At 39.4% G+C, this 15,303-nt stretch overlaps 1 protein-coding gene across 14 annotated transcripts in view; it reads right to left on the minus strand.

Moving 5' to 3' along the window:
- The window catches only part of syne1b (spectrin repeat containing, nuclear envelope 1b), a 101,101-nt gene that overhangs the window by 68,671 nt on the left and 17,127 nt on the right, over positions 1-15,303 (minus strand). For 6 of the 14 annotated variants that reach the window (XM_088087704.1, XM_088087714.1, XM_088087713.1 and 3 more), the window contains 26 exons: positions 13,182-13,265; positions 12,825-12,845; positions 12,172-12,264; positions 11,076-11,254; positions 10,747-10,943; positions 9,958-10,067; positions 8,727-8,777; positions 8,181-8,288; positions 7,940-8,077; positions 7,317-7,481; positions 7,080-7,192; positions 6,535-6,703; positions 6,342-6,438; positions 6,211-6,231; positions 5,673-5,875; positions 5,350-5,514; positions 5,074-5,226; positions 4,837-4,980; positions 3,460-3,627; positions 3,144-3,302; positions 2,893-3,057; positions 2,524-2,658; positions 1,885-2,043; positions 1,421-1,629; positions 371-479; positions 50-214 (listed from right to left, as the gene is read on the minus strand). In XM_088087704.1, the coding sequence (XP_087943830.1) occupies positions 50-214; positions 371-479; positions 1,421-1,629; positions 1,885-2,043; positions 2,524-2,658; positions 2,893-3,057; positions 3,144-3,302; positions 3,460-3,627; positions 4,837-4,980; positions 5,074-5,226; positions 5,350-5,514; positions 5,673-5,875; positions 6,211-6,231; positions 6,342-6,438; positions 6,535-6,703; positions 7,080-7,192; positions 7,317-7,481; positions 7,940-8,077; positions 8,181-8,288; positions 8,727-8,777; positions 9,958-10,067; positions 10,747-10,943; positions 11,076-11,254; positions 12,172-12,264; positions 12,825-12,845; positions 13,182-13,265 (3,480 nt within the window). Of the gene's footprint in view, positions 1-49; positions 215-370; positions 480-1,420; positions 1,630-1,884; positions 2,044-2,523; positions 2,659-2,892; positions 3,058-3,143; positions 3,303-3,459; positions 3,628-4,836; positions 4,981-5,073; positions 5,227-5,349; positions 5,515-5,672; positions 5,876-6,210; positions 6,232-6,341; positions 6,439-6,534; positions 6,704-7,079; positions 7,193-7,316; positions 7,482-7,939; positions 8,078-8,180; positions 8,289-8,526; positions 8,560-8,726; positions 8,778-9,957; positions 10,068-10,746; positions 10,944-11,075; positions 11,255-12,171; positions 12,265-12,824; positions 12,846-13,181; positions 13,266-15,303 lie in introns of all 14 variants that reach the window. The other 8 variants (XM_088087705.1, XM_088087708.1, XM_088087706.1 and 5 more) reach the window with 8 other exon arrangements.

Genomic DNA, 15,303 nt, shown 5'->3' on the forward strand with positions numbered 1-15,303 from the left:
ATTCCCAGAGGATCATTTCTGGCACCTTGATAAAACAAGATTAACCTACCTCTACGAGAGAAGCAAGAAGACCCTTAAAATCAGTGGAGAGTTTGCTCAGTGCACTTCCTTGCCTCTGGGCATCGCTGTCAGCACAAATCTCAATAAGTACGGCCATACGAGCTTTCAGCCAGCCGAGATTCCCCTCCTGAAGCTCTGCATCATTCCTCAGCTCCTGCACACAACAAAAGAGCGTGATACAGTTCATGTGGTCATTTGTGTGTTTATCACAGTTCATTTCTTCAGCAGTGACATTGACAAGGCACATCATAGGTGACACATCACGGAGGAGGCGGGTGGGTTGTGTAGTGTACTGTATGTAATAACTCACCATGATGGTAGCCTTCACCTGGCTGTATTTTTTGGGGTCATTGGCTCGATTTCTCAGCAGCCTCAGTTGGCTCTCTTTAGATATAAGCCAGCAGGAGAGCTCAGCGTACCTGTTTCACACCATGATGAGAAAGAAAGAAAGAAAAGACTGTATTTCAATCAAGGGCCAAAAAAAATTAAATTTGCAATGCAAACCAACTTATCTTATATATCAGGTTGTGATAACTAGGCAAAAGTCTTAAATATGTGAGAGAATACAAATTAAAAACAGTATTTGTATTGTACAGACCATGATGGAAATGTTGTGTCTCCAAAAACTATGACAATGTTTAGGATTTTAAACTTTTTTCACATGATTTCATTTTCTTACACATCAGTCTACAACATGTGGACTAGATAACACTTGCTTTTAACCTCCTCTTGGTTTTTTGTTTTGTTTTTTGTTGACATCTGCTGTGGGGACAGGGGGAAGGAAGGGGATGCATATGCACGATTGTCTGTGTTGTACTGAAAAATTGCAAAACCAGATATACAGATTTTAAAGACAGATATATTTTCCTATGTTCTCTGGCACATACTTATATTCATATTCAAAGGTTAAAGAGCTACAAGGGCTTGCTGATGTTAATGTGTATGATCATGCAGCTGAGCAAGTCATTTACGGGTTATGACCATGAACTATGAACAGTCTGGGTCAGACTCATTTATGTTAACTTTTGTGTTGCATGCTGATGATGAAGACAACTGGGAGCTACCTAATTAATCCTCTCCTTTTCAGTAGATAAATTTTGTATTTTGTGAGCATAAGCATTGCAAACCTCCTCATGTCAGCTCCCTTTCCCCTCATCTCAAGTGAATGAAAGAATTTAAACACGATTACTTTGGATATGTGATGAATGTAGGACACTGCTTGGTGAATGAACAACACATTCTTCTATTGTTGCAACAACGCTACAACAGCCAGAAGCTTTAATTCAATGCTGGACTACAACTCAACTCATGCTGTAACCAGAATTAAAAGAGGACCACATCGAATAAGTAGTTACTGCACCTTGCATTGTATTCCTTCCATTTATCTGGATGCTGCATTAGTTTCTGATGGGTGTTCTCGATTTCCTCTCGGACCTCAGAGAAATCTTTCCTCGCTGTGTCCAGGGTCTGGTGGACAGGGTCACCTTCAGGGAGCTTTTGACAAAGTTCCTCCATAAGCTGCAGCCTTTTCTCACAGATGGACTGGGGACCCTTTTCCCTAAAGAAGGCCTAAAGTTTAAAAAAAACAACACAGTAATTTACTTGGGAACAAGTGTGATAGTGTTTTTTTACAAAGGAAAATAATAAATGTATGAGAAGATAAATCAAATCACTGCTGACTGAGAGCAGTATCTGTTTGACACTAACCACAGGAATCAAAATCTTCCCACGCTGCTTCACAGCAGTGAATTTGCACTGAATTATTTCACTCTGAGTTAATCAATACATGAAGCTCAGCCTGCCGAGCAGCCACTCTGCACTCACCCTGTGCTCCTTGATGAGCCTCTCGCTGCCCATGCCAGCCAGGTGGCGGTTCTCTCTGGTCAGCTCCGCCTGGCACTCCTGCAGCGGCACCATCAGCTTGCTCCTCTCCACCTCAACTTTAAGGTGCAGGATGTGAAAGGGGGCGTCTGTCTGAATATCCTGGCAAATGAGAAGTGCACTAATTATGAGGCAAGATTCACAATTATGCAGTTATATGCAGTTTGTTTCAAGCAATGTTTTGACTAATGCTGAAAAATGCCACATACAATTTTGTTTTTGTATTATTGTAAAAAAAAAAAAACAACACACATTATACAACTTATTATATAACTTCAGAATTGATTTTAAGGATATACTCATTACTTTTAAAGCACTTCATAGTCTTGCACCATCATTGATTGTCATGCCCCAAATCTTGCACGCAGGATTACAATCATGACAAATAATTGCAAAATTACATAAAAATACTAAACTGGAGGAAAAAAGCATGAAATCAAAACATGGTCAAGATAAATCATTAATCTGGACAACAAAAGCTGGAGAACATATTATCACAACATGCTGACAGCTAGCCCTGTATAATTGGTATCAAATCATGTGCGTGTGCAGTTAAAAAACAACACTACTCAATGCACTAACCTTCCAGTGTTTGTGCAGTTTCCTGACTGTTTCCTGTAGTGACTGCTGCTCCTGCTCTGGCAAAATATCTGTCAGCTCATCACAAGCCTTGAGGAATGTATTCAAGACGCGCTGGTCCAGCTGACCAAAGAACTCCTGCAAAAAAAATTAAAAAAAAAAAAAAAATAAAAAATCAAGACCTCATCATTGACACACTTTTTTTACAAAGATAGGTCATGTCTTCTGTGCATGTATCATTAATTCTCTGCTTAAATTATACATATAATCCCCCGTTTTTGTTGCATATACCTATGCTGCCCACACTGTATGTGCAGCTACGTATGGCACTGGCAACCCATAATGGTTAAACTGTACCGCCCTGAGTCTTACCGTGTGTTTTTTGAGCAGCTCCTCTGGGTTGCCTCTTTCTGTCAGACAGCTCTGTGCCATTTTTAGAACCTTCTCCAGCTCAACCCGCGACTCATCAAACCTCTTCATGAGGCTGCTGTTTGCCTCCACATGCTTCCGCCACTCTGTAGATTCCTTAATCATGGCCTCAACACACAAAAAAAGTCATTTTTAATACTAAAAGACTTCTAAGAGCTGAATGAACATTAAAAAGGCCTTGACATTTAATGTACCTGTGAGGAAGACTGAAGGTCTGCTACTCTTTTTTGCAGAAGACTCATGTCCATGTACTGGAGGGTTTTACTGCAGCTCATTATTTTCTGGATGTTCTGGTGGTTTCTTTCTATTGCTGTCAGACACTTCTTACAGCTATGTGTGAAGGTCGCCAGCTCCTGAATGACAAGCAGCGTGTTAGTCATCTTTTCATACCTAGAGGATTTTCAGTCTAAAAAATGCTGACAAATGCTTTTTTTTATCTTTATGTACGTTTCTGAAAACCATTTAACAAAGCTGAAACTGTATCATATTATAACTCTTAATATTAGCTACCTGACACTTCTGTTTAAAGTCAACTGGTGACTCAGATTCGGAGGTGCTGGTGATATGACTGGCCTTCTCCAGAGCCTGGTAGAAACCTGTGATGTTCTTCTCCATTTCTTCCAGTGGAGGTAACAGAGACTGTGATTCCCTCAGCAGAGGCAAACATCTCTCCCTTACCTGATCAGAGAAAAGCATGTTGATTAAGCTGAAACACAGATGACATTTATGCAGTTTGGGATCTTAAATCAGATGCAGCAAACACCAACACATTTTAACACCATGCCAGGAATAAACTCTGTTTAATATGTGTATTTGCATATCATTTGCAATTTGGCAGCACTAAGTTTCACTATGATTCAGCAAATTTTAATCTGTTTCCACTGTAGAAATTACCTGCATTACTTATTTACCCTTGTAATGTCCTTGCAATTGCTATACACCTTTTGTCCTCTGGGGTCATTCTGACCCCGCCCTGTTTTGACTGTTATTTAAAGCATATTGTATAAATTATCAATCAATTCTGTGTTACACCTTTAGTCTTACTTCAGTCCAACCCATTATCATACATCTTTCCCTTTGTTTTGGAATTTAGGGCCAATAGACCTTGTTTACATAAGTATAAAAAATATGTTTTGATAGCAAAAGATTTCATTTGGGGTCAGATTGATCCCAAGGACAACACGAGGGTTTATTTAAGCTTTGGTTCAACTTTGAATAAGATAGTTTGGTTTGTACTCAGGTAAATTATTCTGGTTAAGGTTAGGATAAGGTTTGCTTAATTCTATGTAAAAAGAAAGTAAGAAAGAAACAAAAGACAAGAACACCCTACTCCAGGGAAAAAAAAATAAGTTATGAGCACTCTAAATACAAACTGGCTTTCAGTATCAGCCTTAAAAAACCACTAGTTTAACTACATTGAACAAACAAAACTTTTGGGTTCACCAAGTGATGCCTCTGAGCCCAAAATACTTTTTCCCATTAATGTACATTGTGAAAGAGACATGGGTCTTTTTTTTTGAGTGTCAAAATGACTCTTTTCACTATCTAGATTTGATCCATTTGGTCCGATAACATTTTTAAAGTCTTGAGGAGTCAGAAACCAAAAGTTTGCTGCTACCCTTGTAAAGTTTCTACTGCTCCCTCTAAGGGCTCAGTGATGCAGAATGTAATTAACAATCTATGTAATTTTATACTCAGGAAGTAAAATGTTTATGGCTTCATGCACCAGTGAGTAGTTTTCATAGGAATGAACAGAGCCCTACCTCCAACTCTATATCCATTTCCCTTCATACATTCATGGTATACACACACTTGCACACATAAAAAGAGAAAGAAGAGAAGCTCAACAAGGGCATGACTTCATATTGCATAATGACATGCACACACCTTGCTCAGCTGCTCTTTGATCGAGGCCATCACAGCCATCATCTGTGAAACCTCCTCCTGTGGAGTGTCTTTGGTCAACAGCTGAGCAGTGCGGCTCGCTGCCTTACAGGCGGCTTCCATAGCTGGCACTTTGTGCTTGATTTCCTACAGTAAGTCGGGATAAAGAGTGTAATGATTTTTCTTTGCACAGAAGATAAAATAAAAATCCAGAAAAGGATGAGCGAATCGGCTGCTCACCTCAACATCTTGAACAAAGGCTCTGACGTTCAGGAAAGATACTTGGACAGGAGCAGTCATCTTCTCGTTGGTTGCATCCATGAACATTTTCAGTGTATTAATACCATCCTGGTAGTCTTGTCTCAACTTGTCAACTTCATCTGCCCTTGCATACTTCCAATGAAACAGAAGACGACAGGACAGTTAATTTTTATCAACTTTGAAAACTGAAGCTGATGTGAAAGAAGGTATTATTATATTATTTTTTAACAATAAAGTTGCTCAAACAGCATTTACATGTTTGACTTTGACAAACAGCTCCCTCCATCTCCCGTTCAGAAGGAGAAGCTGCTGCTTCAGATCTCGTGAGACTGTGTCATCACAGGTTTCAATGAGAAAGTTCCCAGCGTCATTCATGTCCATGTGCTGCTGCATCCAATGAGAAAGGTTCCTGAAGAAATCCTGACAGAAGAAAAGAAAACAAATATCATAGCTGCAGAAACACACATGCTCTGTGACCATTCAAAGAAACATTTCTCGTAATTTTTGGCAGCACAATATAAGCTGTATTTTACAAAAAATACTGTTTTTCATTATCAAGCATCTGTGATTGTACTTACCCGTTTGGCATTCTCTGACTGATTGAGCATCTGCTCACCGTCCTCTAGCCAGGCCTGCAGAGACGCCACCGTGCTGCTGTACTTCTCCCAGTTAGAGATCACCTCCTCCAGCATGCTGCGAACACTCCGCACCTCCAAAGCCAGGTGCTTCCACTGAGCTGTGGCATCATTGAGGAATTTACTTACCCCTTCTGCTTCATCAACTGAAAGTAAAATATAAAAAAAGTTCAGTTTATTGAAACCAACACCAGTATCAAATGTACAGATTTACAAGAGGAGCAGATTATGTCTGATGATCATTCAGCCATTTGGTTGATGCTATGGTCTGTTAGGTCGGGAAGATCAAGCTAAAATAGCATTCCAACTGATGAAATTATTGCTACTTTTTCATGCATAAGGCAATATTATGATTTTGCAGGTCTCAGAATTCAATGTATGTTAGAAAAGAAAAGTGCAGCCCCACAATTATGAAGAGAAACGGCTCAGGTGACAGGCAAAGTTAAGGTTTTAAAGATTGTCAGGCCGTATTTGGACTTACCTCTGTTACAGGTCTTAGACCCTGTAACATGAAATCGATAATAAGACTTTTTACGATGAGCCCAAGCAGATTTATATTTACATTTACAGACATAACAAACAAGTTGGTAGTAAAACAGAAAAGACTCTTACTTGAACTGTCAGACTTTACATAAACCTCTGCAGCTTGTTTGAGGCCTGTGAAGATGATCTCATACTGCTCAAAGAATCTGTGGCCTTCTACAAAAGTCTGAAGCAGAAAATCAAACATAGAAACAAAGATTTAACAATTTGACAGACAAAGTGACATTCAAATGCCACTAAAACACCAATAAGTTCTACTTACAAGGTAGGTTTGCAGCAGGAGTTCGACAGAGTCCCGTCTGCCGTATTTAATAATCCAGGACTTCAGCTTTGACTCAGCCAACATAAGAAATGCCATCAGTCGATACTTCATTTCCCAGAATTCCAGTTTAATCAAGTGACCATATGATGATGTGGACACAAAATTGAACCTGAAAATTCAACAGACGTTCAAAAATCTAGGGCTGCAACTCTCATTTATTATCATTAAAAATTAAAGGTCCAATGTGCAGGATTTAGTGGCATCTATTGGCAGAAATTGTATATGTGTTATATTCGTATATATCTTTTCATTGGTTTATAGTATGTCTCCATCTGCTAGTATGCATAATATGATGTTAATTCCACCACAGAGGAGATTAAAGACCACTAAAATTAAGTGGGAAAAGGTTGATATATTGATATCAGTATCGGTTATTGGCCAAATGAGATGTTATATATTGGCATGTTGGATATTGGCAAAAAATCCAATATCGTGTATCCCTAAATTTTAAAATTAACTCACAAGACAATGTTATCAGGTCTTACCGTTCAGCCATATCTTGGAGCTGCTCGGGTGGAACAGGTACCCCGTTCACTGATCTGTCCCTGTGAATCTGGTGAAAGGTTTGTCTGTGCGATTCCAAGTTTTTTAACACCTCCTGCAAAATTAAATCACATAACATCACTTCTATGTTCTACTCTCCTGTTTGGATACCTAACAGATCAAGAACATGGTACAGTAAGTATCCAAACACACTTAAAGTCAAGCATCTGCTGCGTTACCTTATGCTGCTCTAGTTTTCTGTGCAGAACATTGGCTGTCTCCTCGTGAGCATGCTGGATGGGAATGTCCTCTCTCAGAGCCATCTCAGCCCTGTGAAGCCAGGCTCCGATCACTCCCAGGGGACCGGGCAGAGACTTGTCCAGATGGATGTGCCAGTCCAGCAGCTGCAATTGAAAACCATTAAAAAACCCACTCTGCCAAAGCAAGATCCCGCCATAGAGGAGGCTGTGCTGATCAAAACATGTCCACATGTTCACAAGCAATCACGCTACAAAGGAGTCTAGACGAGCTGCGGATGTCCAGAGGGGCGGACTAACCCCAAAACAAAACCTCCTCTGTTCCCGTCTCCTCCTCTCTGAACAAACTCTTATTCAAACGCTTCCATCCCACTGAACTTTGACTGGCAGCCAGTGACGGGAGCTTTCTCTCATTATGATCACTTTCACTGTGGTAATGCAATTTTCAAGTAAAAAAAAATAATGAGGAAAAACAAACTGGAAATCTATATTTACTCTAATGTTCTGTTTAATGTAGGTATGATTAATTATCATAATTAATTCTGCTTTCTTTGTGGCTTGGTTATAAATTATTCATGATGTGTAGAAGTATGCAGTACAATTACCCTGGCGGATACACGGTCCCATGCCTGTTTGACCAGAGCCTGGTCCACGGACAGCTTGCCGTCTCTGTGGACTGGCTGCAGTAGTGGATCTGTCTGCTTTTTCTTCATTTCATACTGTACACGGAAGCTCTTGAATGCCTGCAACAAAAAGATAAAATTAGAGTGGTGAGGGTAGATGAATGTCTTTGTCAAAGCAGAATGTTATCTAACAGTGCACTTTGTCTTTCCGAGTCTGACTCACCTGATATTTGTCAGTGAGGTTTCCCTCTGCTCCCTGGGCCCGAAGCACATCTCTCTCCAGCTGATCTAAAAACACCTTTAGCTCTCTCAGCATCTTCCGCTCCTCTCTCTGTCACAGTCAGGGAACAAGCAGCTTAGAGTCACAGGAACAAACTGGTTTTAATCCTTTTTTCCTCAAATGAGCATGCCAATATGTTAAGAAACTCACACCAAACTGACATTCCAGAAATACCTCTCTATTCCTTCAAGCTCTACATTTTAACACAGATTAGTCATGGTAGAAGGAAAGGGGTAGGGACACTAGTATCTTCTTAAAACCTTCCGATTGTTATTTTAGTGAAACATACCTCAAGCATTTGCTCTATATCTTGGGGACCAAACTATCCAGGAAAGCAGCAAGGCACACAAAGAGATGCAAACACACCACAAAAGGCATTAGAATAGCAAGGAGAAAAAAAACAAGCAAAGTGGATGGAAGATGGGATGAGGGCGAGGTGGGAACACACTCCATGCAGAGAGCATGCAGCACTATGACCTGAACTCTCACCTGAAGCACTGGCACTGACAGTGCAAAAGTTGGAATTGAGCCAAGAAGCAGCTTAATGTGCACAAAAAAATGAGTAGATGGAGAAATTAAATGAGCGTGATGATGGGAAACAAAATCTTGATGATTTTTTTACTGCTGTGTTCATGCTGCGATTATTTTGATTCATGAGAGCTTTATGAGATAAAATGACAAATATGAAGAATTGCAGGCACAGGCTTACAACCAATAAGCACAGCATCAGTTGAAGGGTAACTTCATTTGTTTTCAACTTGGATCCTGTTTCCCCATGTTTTTGTGACTAATTGGAACAACAGTTTTCAAAATTGTTCCAGTATTCAGTGAGATCGCTGCAATCTGAAAAAGCGAAACAGGCAATCTAATAATAATGGGCAGATCCACACCATAAAGTTACATCTTTTTAAATTGCTTGTTTTTTGCTACTGAAGGGCTCTGACGTTATTAGAAGACTCCCTGCAGAAATAGACCTTTTTGTCAAAGAGTAAGATACTTTTTGTTTAACCAAAAACAGCCCGAAATCGCTATCACAGTTTTTGCACTGTTGCAACAATCATCCTTAAATAAACCCTTAATTCCCTCAGTGAGATGTGAAAGTATGCTTGCTCTATACACACTAAAATTACTGTTAATTTAAATGGAGTCTGGTGAGTTTGGTGATGGCGATTTTGGGGCTGTTTGTGGTTAAAGAATAAGGATCTTATTCCTAAACAAGAACGTCCCCATAAGGATCTTTTCTATAATGTTGACAGACACTTAAAATAACAATATGAGCCTGTCAGTGGCAAAAACAAGCACTTTGGGTGAATGTAAAATGAAGCGCACAAATGCCCCAAATAGTTACAGAGCAGCCTCTTTGGCCATTGCCAGCTGCAGCGCTCTTGCTCAATATTTGTCCAGTTTCAAAAGTTATTATTTCCATGAGTTCATTAAACACAAAACTTGGGCAAACAGGGTCTGTGTTGAAAAATACCAAACTTTCCCTTTAAAGCATGTTTTCATATGCTGTTCATCTCTAACGGTCATTCTTGATGAATGATGAGGCACAAGTCAATTTTTGTGAAATGTGGATGGCAACAATATATACAACTACATGGTTAAATCATTACACATGAAGTTAAATATCCATACTAAAGAATTTAGCAGTAACACAGTGATTTTTCCCTGGATGTGTACTGATCTCAGTATTCAGTATAATAAGCTTTTAACGAAATACCTCATCCTGCTGTCCATCAGTCTCAGAGTGGTGGGGGTTTGGGTAGTGCTTGAGGAACTGAGCCACATACGTCATGATGGATTTCTCATCTGGTTTGTCTACATCCACATCTGCAGACCAACGCAAACATTATATGATGCACATGATGAAACTTTATACAGAAAATAAGGTAATGCAAATGTCTTTTAGGGCCTCTTTAACATGACATCATACCTGTAGAAATGAAGTGTAGATATGACAGAGCCATTAAATTTGGTATTAACATAATATGAACTTTAAAAAAAAACATTTTGCATCCTCAAGAGGATAAATCTCCTCAAGCCTGACAGTTAATTATACACATCTACTTTTGTCTCCATCCTTGACCTGATGTTTCTAGAAATCGGGGTCAAGCTCCCATAAAAGCAGAGACGTTTCAGTGTAGCTCTTTGTGCAATAAAGCATCACAACTCTGCCGGGGAAGACAGGACTGCAGAGACACTGCAGACTGCTTCACTTCCACAGACTAAAACTCAGAGCCACAAGTAACCACAGCATTTTAATCCTCTGGAGGGTTTCAACATACATATTGTCAAAAAGACTCATGCAGAATAGACTGACAGAGTCACACAATGTTATTAATCTAACTGATACTGTATACATATGTGCTGTGTTTATGTCTAAAACACTAGCAAACTTCAAACTTAATTACTTAACACCCACATCCAGTGCTATTATGTTTGATTAGACATGATAGCATTGAAAACACTGAAAATCATTAATGCAAGCAGCAGGAGAGGTCAAGGGCACCTTCTGGGTCCAGCAGGCGGGGAATACCAAGTTCATTTTCTGCAAGTGCAAAGGCGTCTTCCAAATTCTCCCTGTTGCTCCTCCTCCGCACCACCTCCATGTCCACCAAATCTGGCCTGATGGCGTGCACCACCGACTGGAACGCAACACCATCGCGCCAGCTGGGACCAAAGTCCTTCACCTCAATTCCATGATACCTGAAAATCACATGTGAGCACCGAGACATTATGTATTCTGTATCTTATACAGTATATAGAAACTGTATATACACCCATATCTATAAACATTTTGTAACACCTGGCCAAAAACGTAATCTGAGAGTGACATACTTGGCTGCTGTGCACTGCACCCATCTGAGCAGGGCCTTCTTGGCATTGCCCTGAAACTTGTTAACCACCTTTCGCTTCATGGGAGGGCTTCCTGCTTCAGAGCTGGCTAAACTCTCCACAGAGGAGTTGCTGTTGGACAGGGCCTGGAGGGCTGGCAGGTTGCTGGTTAACTCCTCAATCTAGGCGAAGAACAACAACAATGGGAAAAGAAGAGGTTGCTTTGTGACCATAGAAACAAGAAAAGAAAATGGTAAGGCTGCATGATTGTGGCCAAACTAATAATCACGATTATTTTGATTGATACTGAGATTACAATTATTCGTATGGAAAGACATTTTATTGCACATTTACAATTACATATACAGCACTGCTTTAATTTCCATATACTAGTTGATAAACAGATGATTTTCATTTTACCTGTCTGTATTTGCAACATTCAGGAGAGATTTTCATGTGCGCATAGTGTTATGACAGCTCTTCATAAGTGGAAGCTGGCTGATAGTTTTGGAGGTCCTTGATTTAATATGCAGCACCATTTCCATGGATGGAGCATGAATTTTAAACAATAATGTTGCAGTTACTTATATTCCTTTAACTGTGGGAAGCTAAAATCATGATTGTGATTCATCTTTGATAGATTGTGCAGCCGTATGCAGCTCTATGCTTAAAGTACACTAGTGTATGTAAAGTCATGGAACAATAGACAGACCATGATGTTTCAGAAACAGCCCAAAATTATTATCACCAAACCCACCAGATTCCATTAAAACAGAAGGTAATTTTATCATCCTGAAACGCATTCATTTGACAGAAACAAAATAAAGCTAATAAAAAAAGAGCATGGTTTGTATTTTCACTATTTCAACTATCACCAACTCTGGTTTATAATAAATAAAAAACAATTAACTCACCCGGTTAAATGTGAGAGTATGCTGACTTTAAACAAACTAAAATTACTGTTTTTTCAAATGGAGTCTGGTGGATTTGGTGATGGTGATTTCCAGGCTGTCTCTGGTTTAACAAAAGCCATGCTGAGCAAAAGCAGTGAGCGGAGTAAGCACAGTTAGTTAGTTTGGGGATTTGGGGATTAAATCACCTGGAAGTAGAGGATAACCGTCCATATCAACCCAAGGACAATTGATGGTCGTCCATCTGCGATGTCAGTGGCATGAATGTTAACGAGTTTGATCTGAAACAAAAGCCAAGCAGAGGATTATTCTGGAAAGTAAGTCACATGCAGACTGTCTGGGGATTTCTTTTTTTCAATTTAACCAACAGAAACTCTAATAAGTTTCATTCTGTCAAAATACACATTGCAAGCTCAAACTTTTCTGCTCAAAGTCATCAAAGTCAGGCTTTTGATGCAACAGTGAAAAGTGAACCAGAAGAAAAGAAAGAATTCAACTAAAACACAAGACATTTGAGCTCCAAAAAAAAAGAGAAGAGAACTGTGTTGAACTCGGAATTAAAGGAAAAGCAGAGGTACCACAGCACTGCAACCCTTGCACTGGAAACATTTACAGTTTGCCATATTTACATCTCTGCATTTGAACAGCTCAGAATAGTACACAAATACACATCCATTGTTCTAGTCAAAATGCATCAAAATGCATGTCAGTAGAAAAGCGTAATGACTACATGTACTGAAACAGAATGGCTGTATCCAAGCTTTGCTTTGTACACATCGTGCATCAAATGAAAAGAATGCATACAGTATGTCATCACACAGGGTGTTTAATGGCGACTGACCGGAGATCCTCGATACACAGACTGAAGGCGCACGTGATGGGAGAGAAATCACAACAATGTAAGTCTCAGTCCTCAGGGAACCCGGATGAAAGTGGGACACAGGCTTCATACAGCCAAGGGATTTTAGAGCTAGGTTATGTAATCAAGAAGTCCTATTTCTATCTGCTGCTTTTCTGAACATAGAGCATGTTGCACAGACCTTATGCGCACTAACAAATAACTAATCAACAGATTTTTCTTAGGAGCTCTGGACTTCTTTTACACATGCCACTGTTTTTCTCTAGCATGATATTTAGTTCGGAAAAAATACTTTAAAACATTTAAAAGGTGAAACTGCTGATAAGATTGATGGTTTACCTTTCTGCCTTCGAGGAATTTAAGTGCTGTGCCGATGTTGGAAACCCAGTGGATCCTCTTCAGCTGGCGACCTTGCTCACGGGGCTTAAGATGGAGAGGACAGAGAGTGAAAATCAAGTTAGCTGAGACAGCCTCATCATTACAGCTGAGGATATCTTCATTTTAAACATGGTGAGGAATCAACTGCTGATTGTTACTAAACCACTCACTTTGGTTGGTCTGGTTGCACAATTTGATAGTAAAAGTGGCTTAGGGGTATTAGCATGGCTTTTCTTCCATAAATTAACTGGTGAGTGCTAAAGCTGCTTTAAGCAGGGTTCCTACAGCTTAAGGCACGTGAGATTCAAGGCTTTTTAAAGACTTTTTATTTGCCACTTGGATTGCAATTTAAGACCAATTTTACAACCACTGAAATTGAAAATCAGTTGCTTGGGGAACATATAAAAAAAATAAAATACTTTTTGGTGTCATTCATGCTAGGGTATTTTGGAAGATTTTATTTGTTTAAAATAATAATAATAATAATTATTTTTATTATTATTAAAGAAAATAAAAGATGGCAACTGTTATGTAATGTCAGAGAAAAAAAAAATCTAAAATCTGATTTCCCATTTTAAGACATTTAAATAACAACTATGGCCTTATTTTTAGTTTAATTAATTCAGTGCCTTTTAAGATATTTTAAGGACCCACAGGAACCCTGACTTTAAGAGAAAACGTATAATACTGTGCTTTAAAACATGAGTGAGAAGCGGCTGCAGTTAGATCTGTGTGAAATTTTTGGCCGGTAAGAACCAGCAGGGGTTCATTCCTCCGTACAGCAACTGAAAGCATCAGGCAGTGTTCACCGTGACATGCAACTGAGTCATTTGCCAACTAACAGCTTTGCGGATGACATGGCAGTTTGTTTCAAGACAGGTCTGATTACTAAATCCCTATCAGAGTCTGGGCCAGTGTATATGTGTGTGTGGGCTTGTGTTGCTGTTTTTCTGAGGACTGATTTCAGCTTCAAACCACTGTTATGAGGACATTTGTGCACTGCAGGGACATTTAGGCAGGCTAAGTACAGATTAGGGTAAGAGTTGGGTTCAATTAGTTCTGGTGGGGGAGGTCAGGGTTTGGGGCTGGGGGATGCATTATGCCAAAGAGGGTTCTTACAAATATGCAAAGATGAACATGCATGTGTGTGTTAGGGAGGGAGAGAATAGGAAGAAACAGACACAAGTGAGCCAGCAGCTTCTCACAGCGGGAAGGGTCAGATCTAAATTATCTCACTGCAATTTCTGCACAGTGATGCTAATGTGCTTCAATGATTAATGTGAGCAACAGCAATTTTATCCCAAGTTGTGATGTCTTAGTTTTGTATGGATCTAGCAAAGATAGAATAGAATATATATATAGAGAGAATAAATATACAATCTTTAATTAGGTTTTGGTTGCATCTTGGTTCAGTTGTCACTGTTTAGGTTGAGTAAGTATTACAATAAATAAATCACAGTTGTAAAATGTGGTTTTACGCATTTGTCTAAGCAATCTTTTATGAATTTACAGTACATAGTCAAACACTTGTTCAATATTTTCCTCCAAAAGACTGAATAAAATCAAACATTTAAGGATTTATTATGTGAATTTAACTGGTTGCATTCAATGTCATCCCTGATGATCTCCTAAACTTAAAGGGACAGTTTATCCCCAAGCCCAAAATATGTATATTTACTCTTACCTATAGGGCTAATTATCAGTCTTAATAGTTTTGGTTTGGGTTTGAGTGTTGGGATATCAGCTGTAGAGATATCTGTCTCTGTCCAATACAATAAAACTAGATGGCACTCAGCTTGTGGTGCTCAAAGCGCCAAAAAATACATCCAAAAAAACTGAACAGAAATGTCTTTTTCCTGAAATCATGACCCATGTAGGAAGTGTTTTCTTCCTACCAAACTACACTCGCCAAATGAATCACTATGCAGAAGGAAGTGTGCATCTACTCATGGACAAGAGGCTCATGCTTATGACATTGCAAGATGTAAACACTGCTGTAATGTCTGCTAGCTCAGTGGTACTAGGTGAGCTAGCAGTAGATGCACAATTTCTTTTTTGGGCACTTTGAGCAACACAAACCAAG

The sequence above is a fragment of the Plectropomus leopardus genome, chromosome 14 (genome assembly GCF_026936395.1).
Source record: "Plectropomus leopardus strain MGB_pleo_1.0 chromosome 14, ASM2693639v1, whole genome shotgun sequence".
Taxonomy (NCBI): Eukaryota; Metazoa; Chordata; class Actinopteri; order Perciformes; family Serranidae; genus Plectropomus; species Plectropomus leopardus.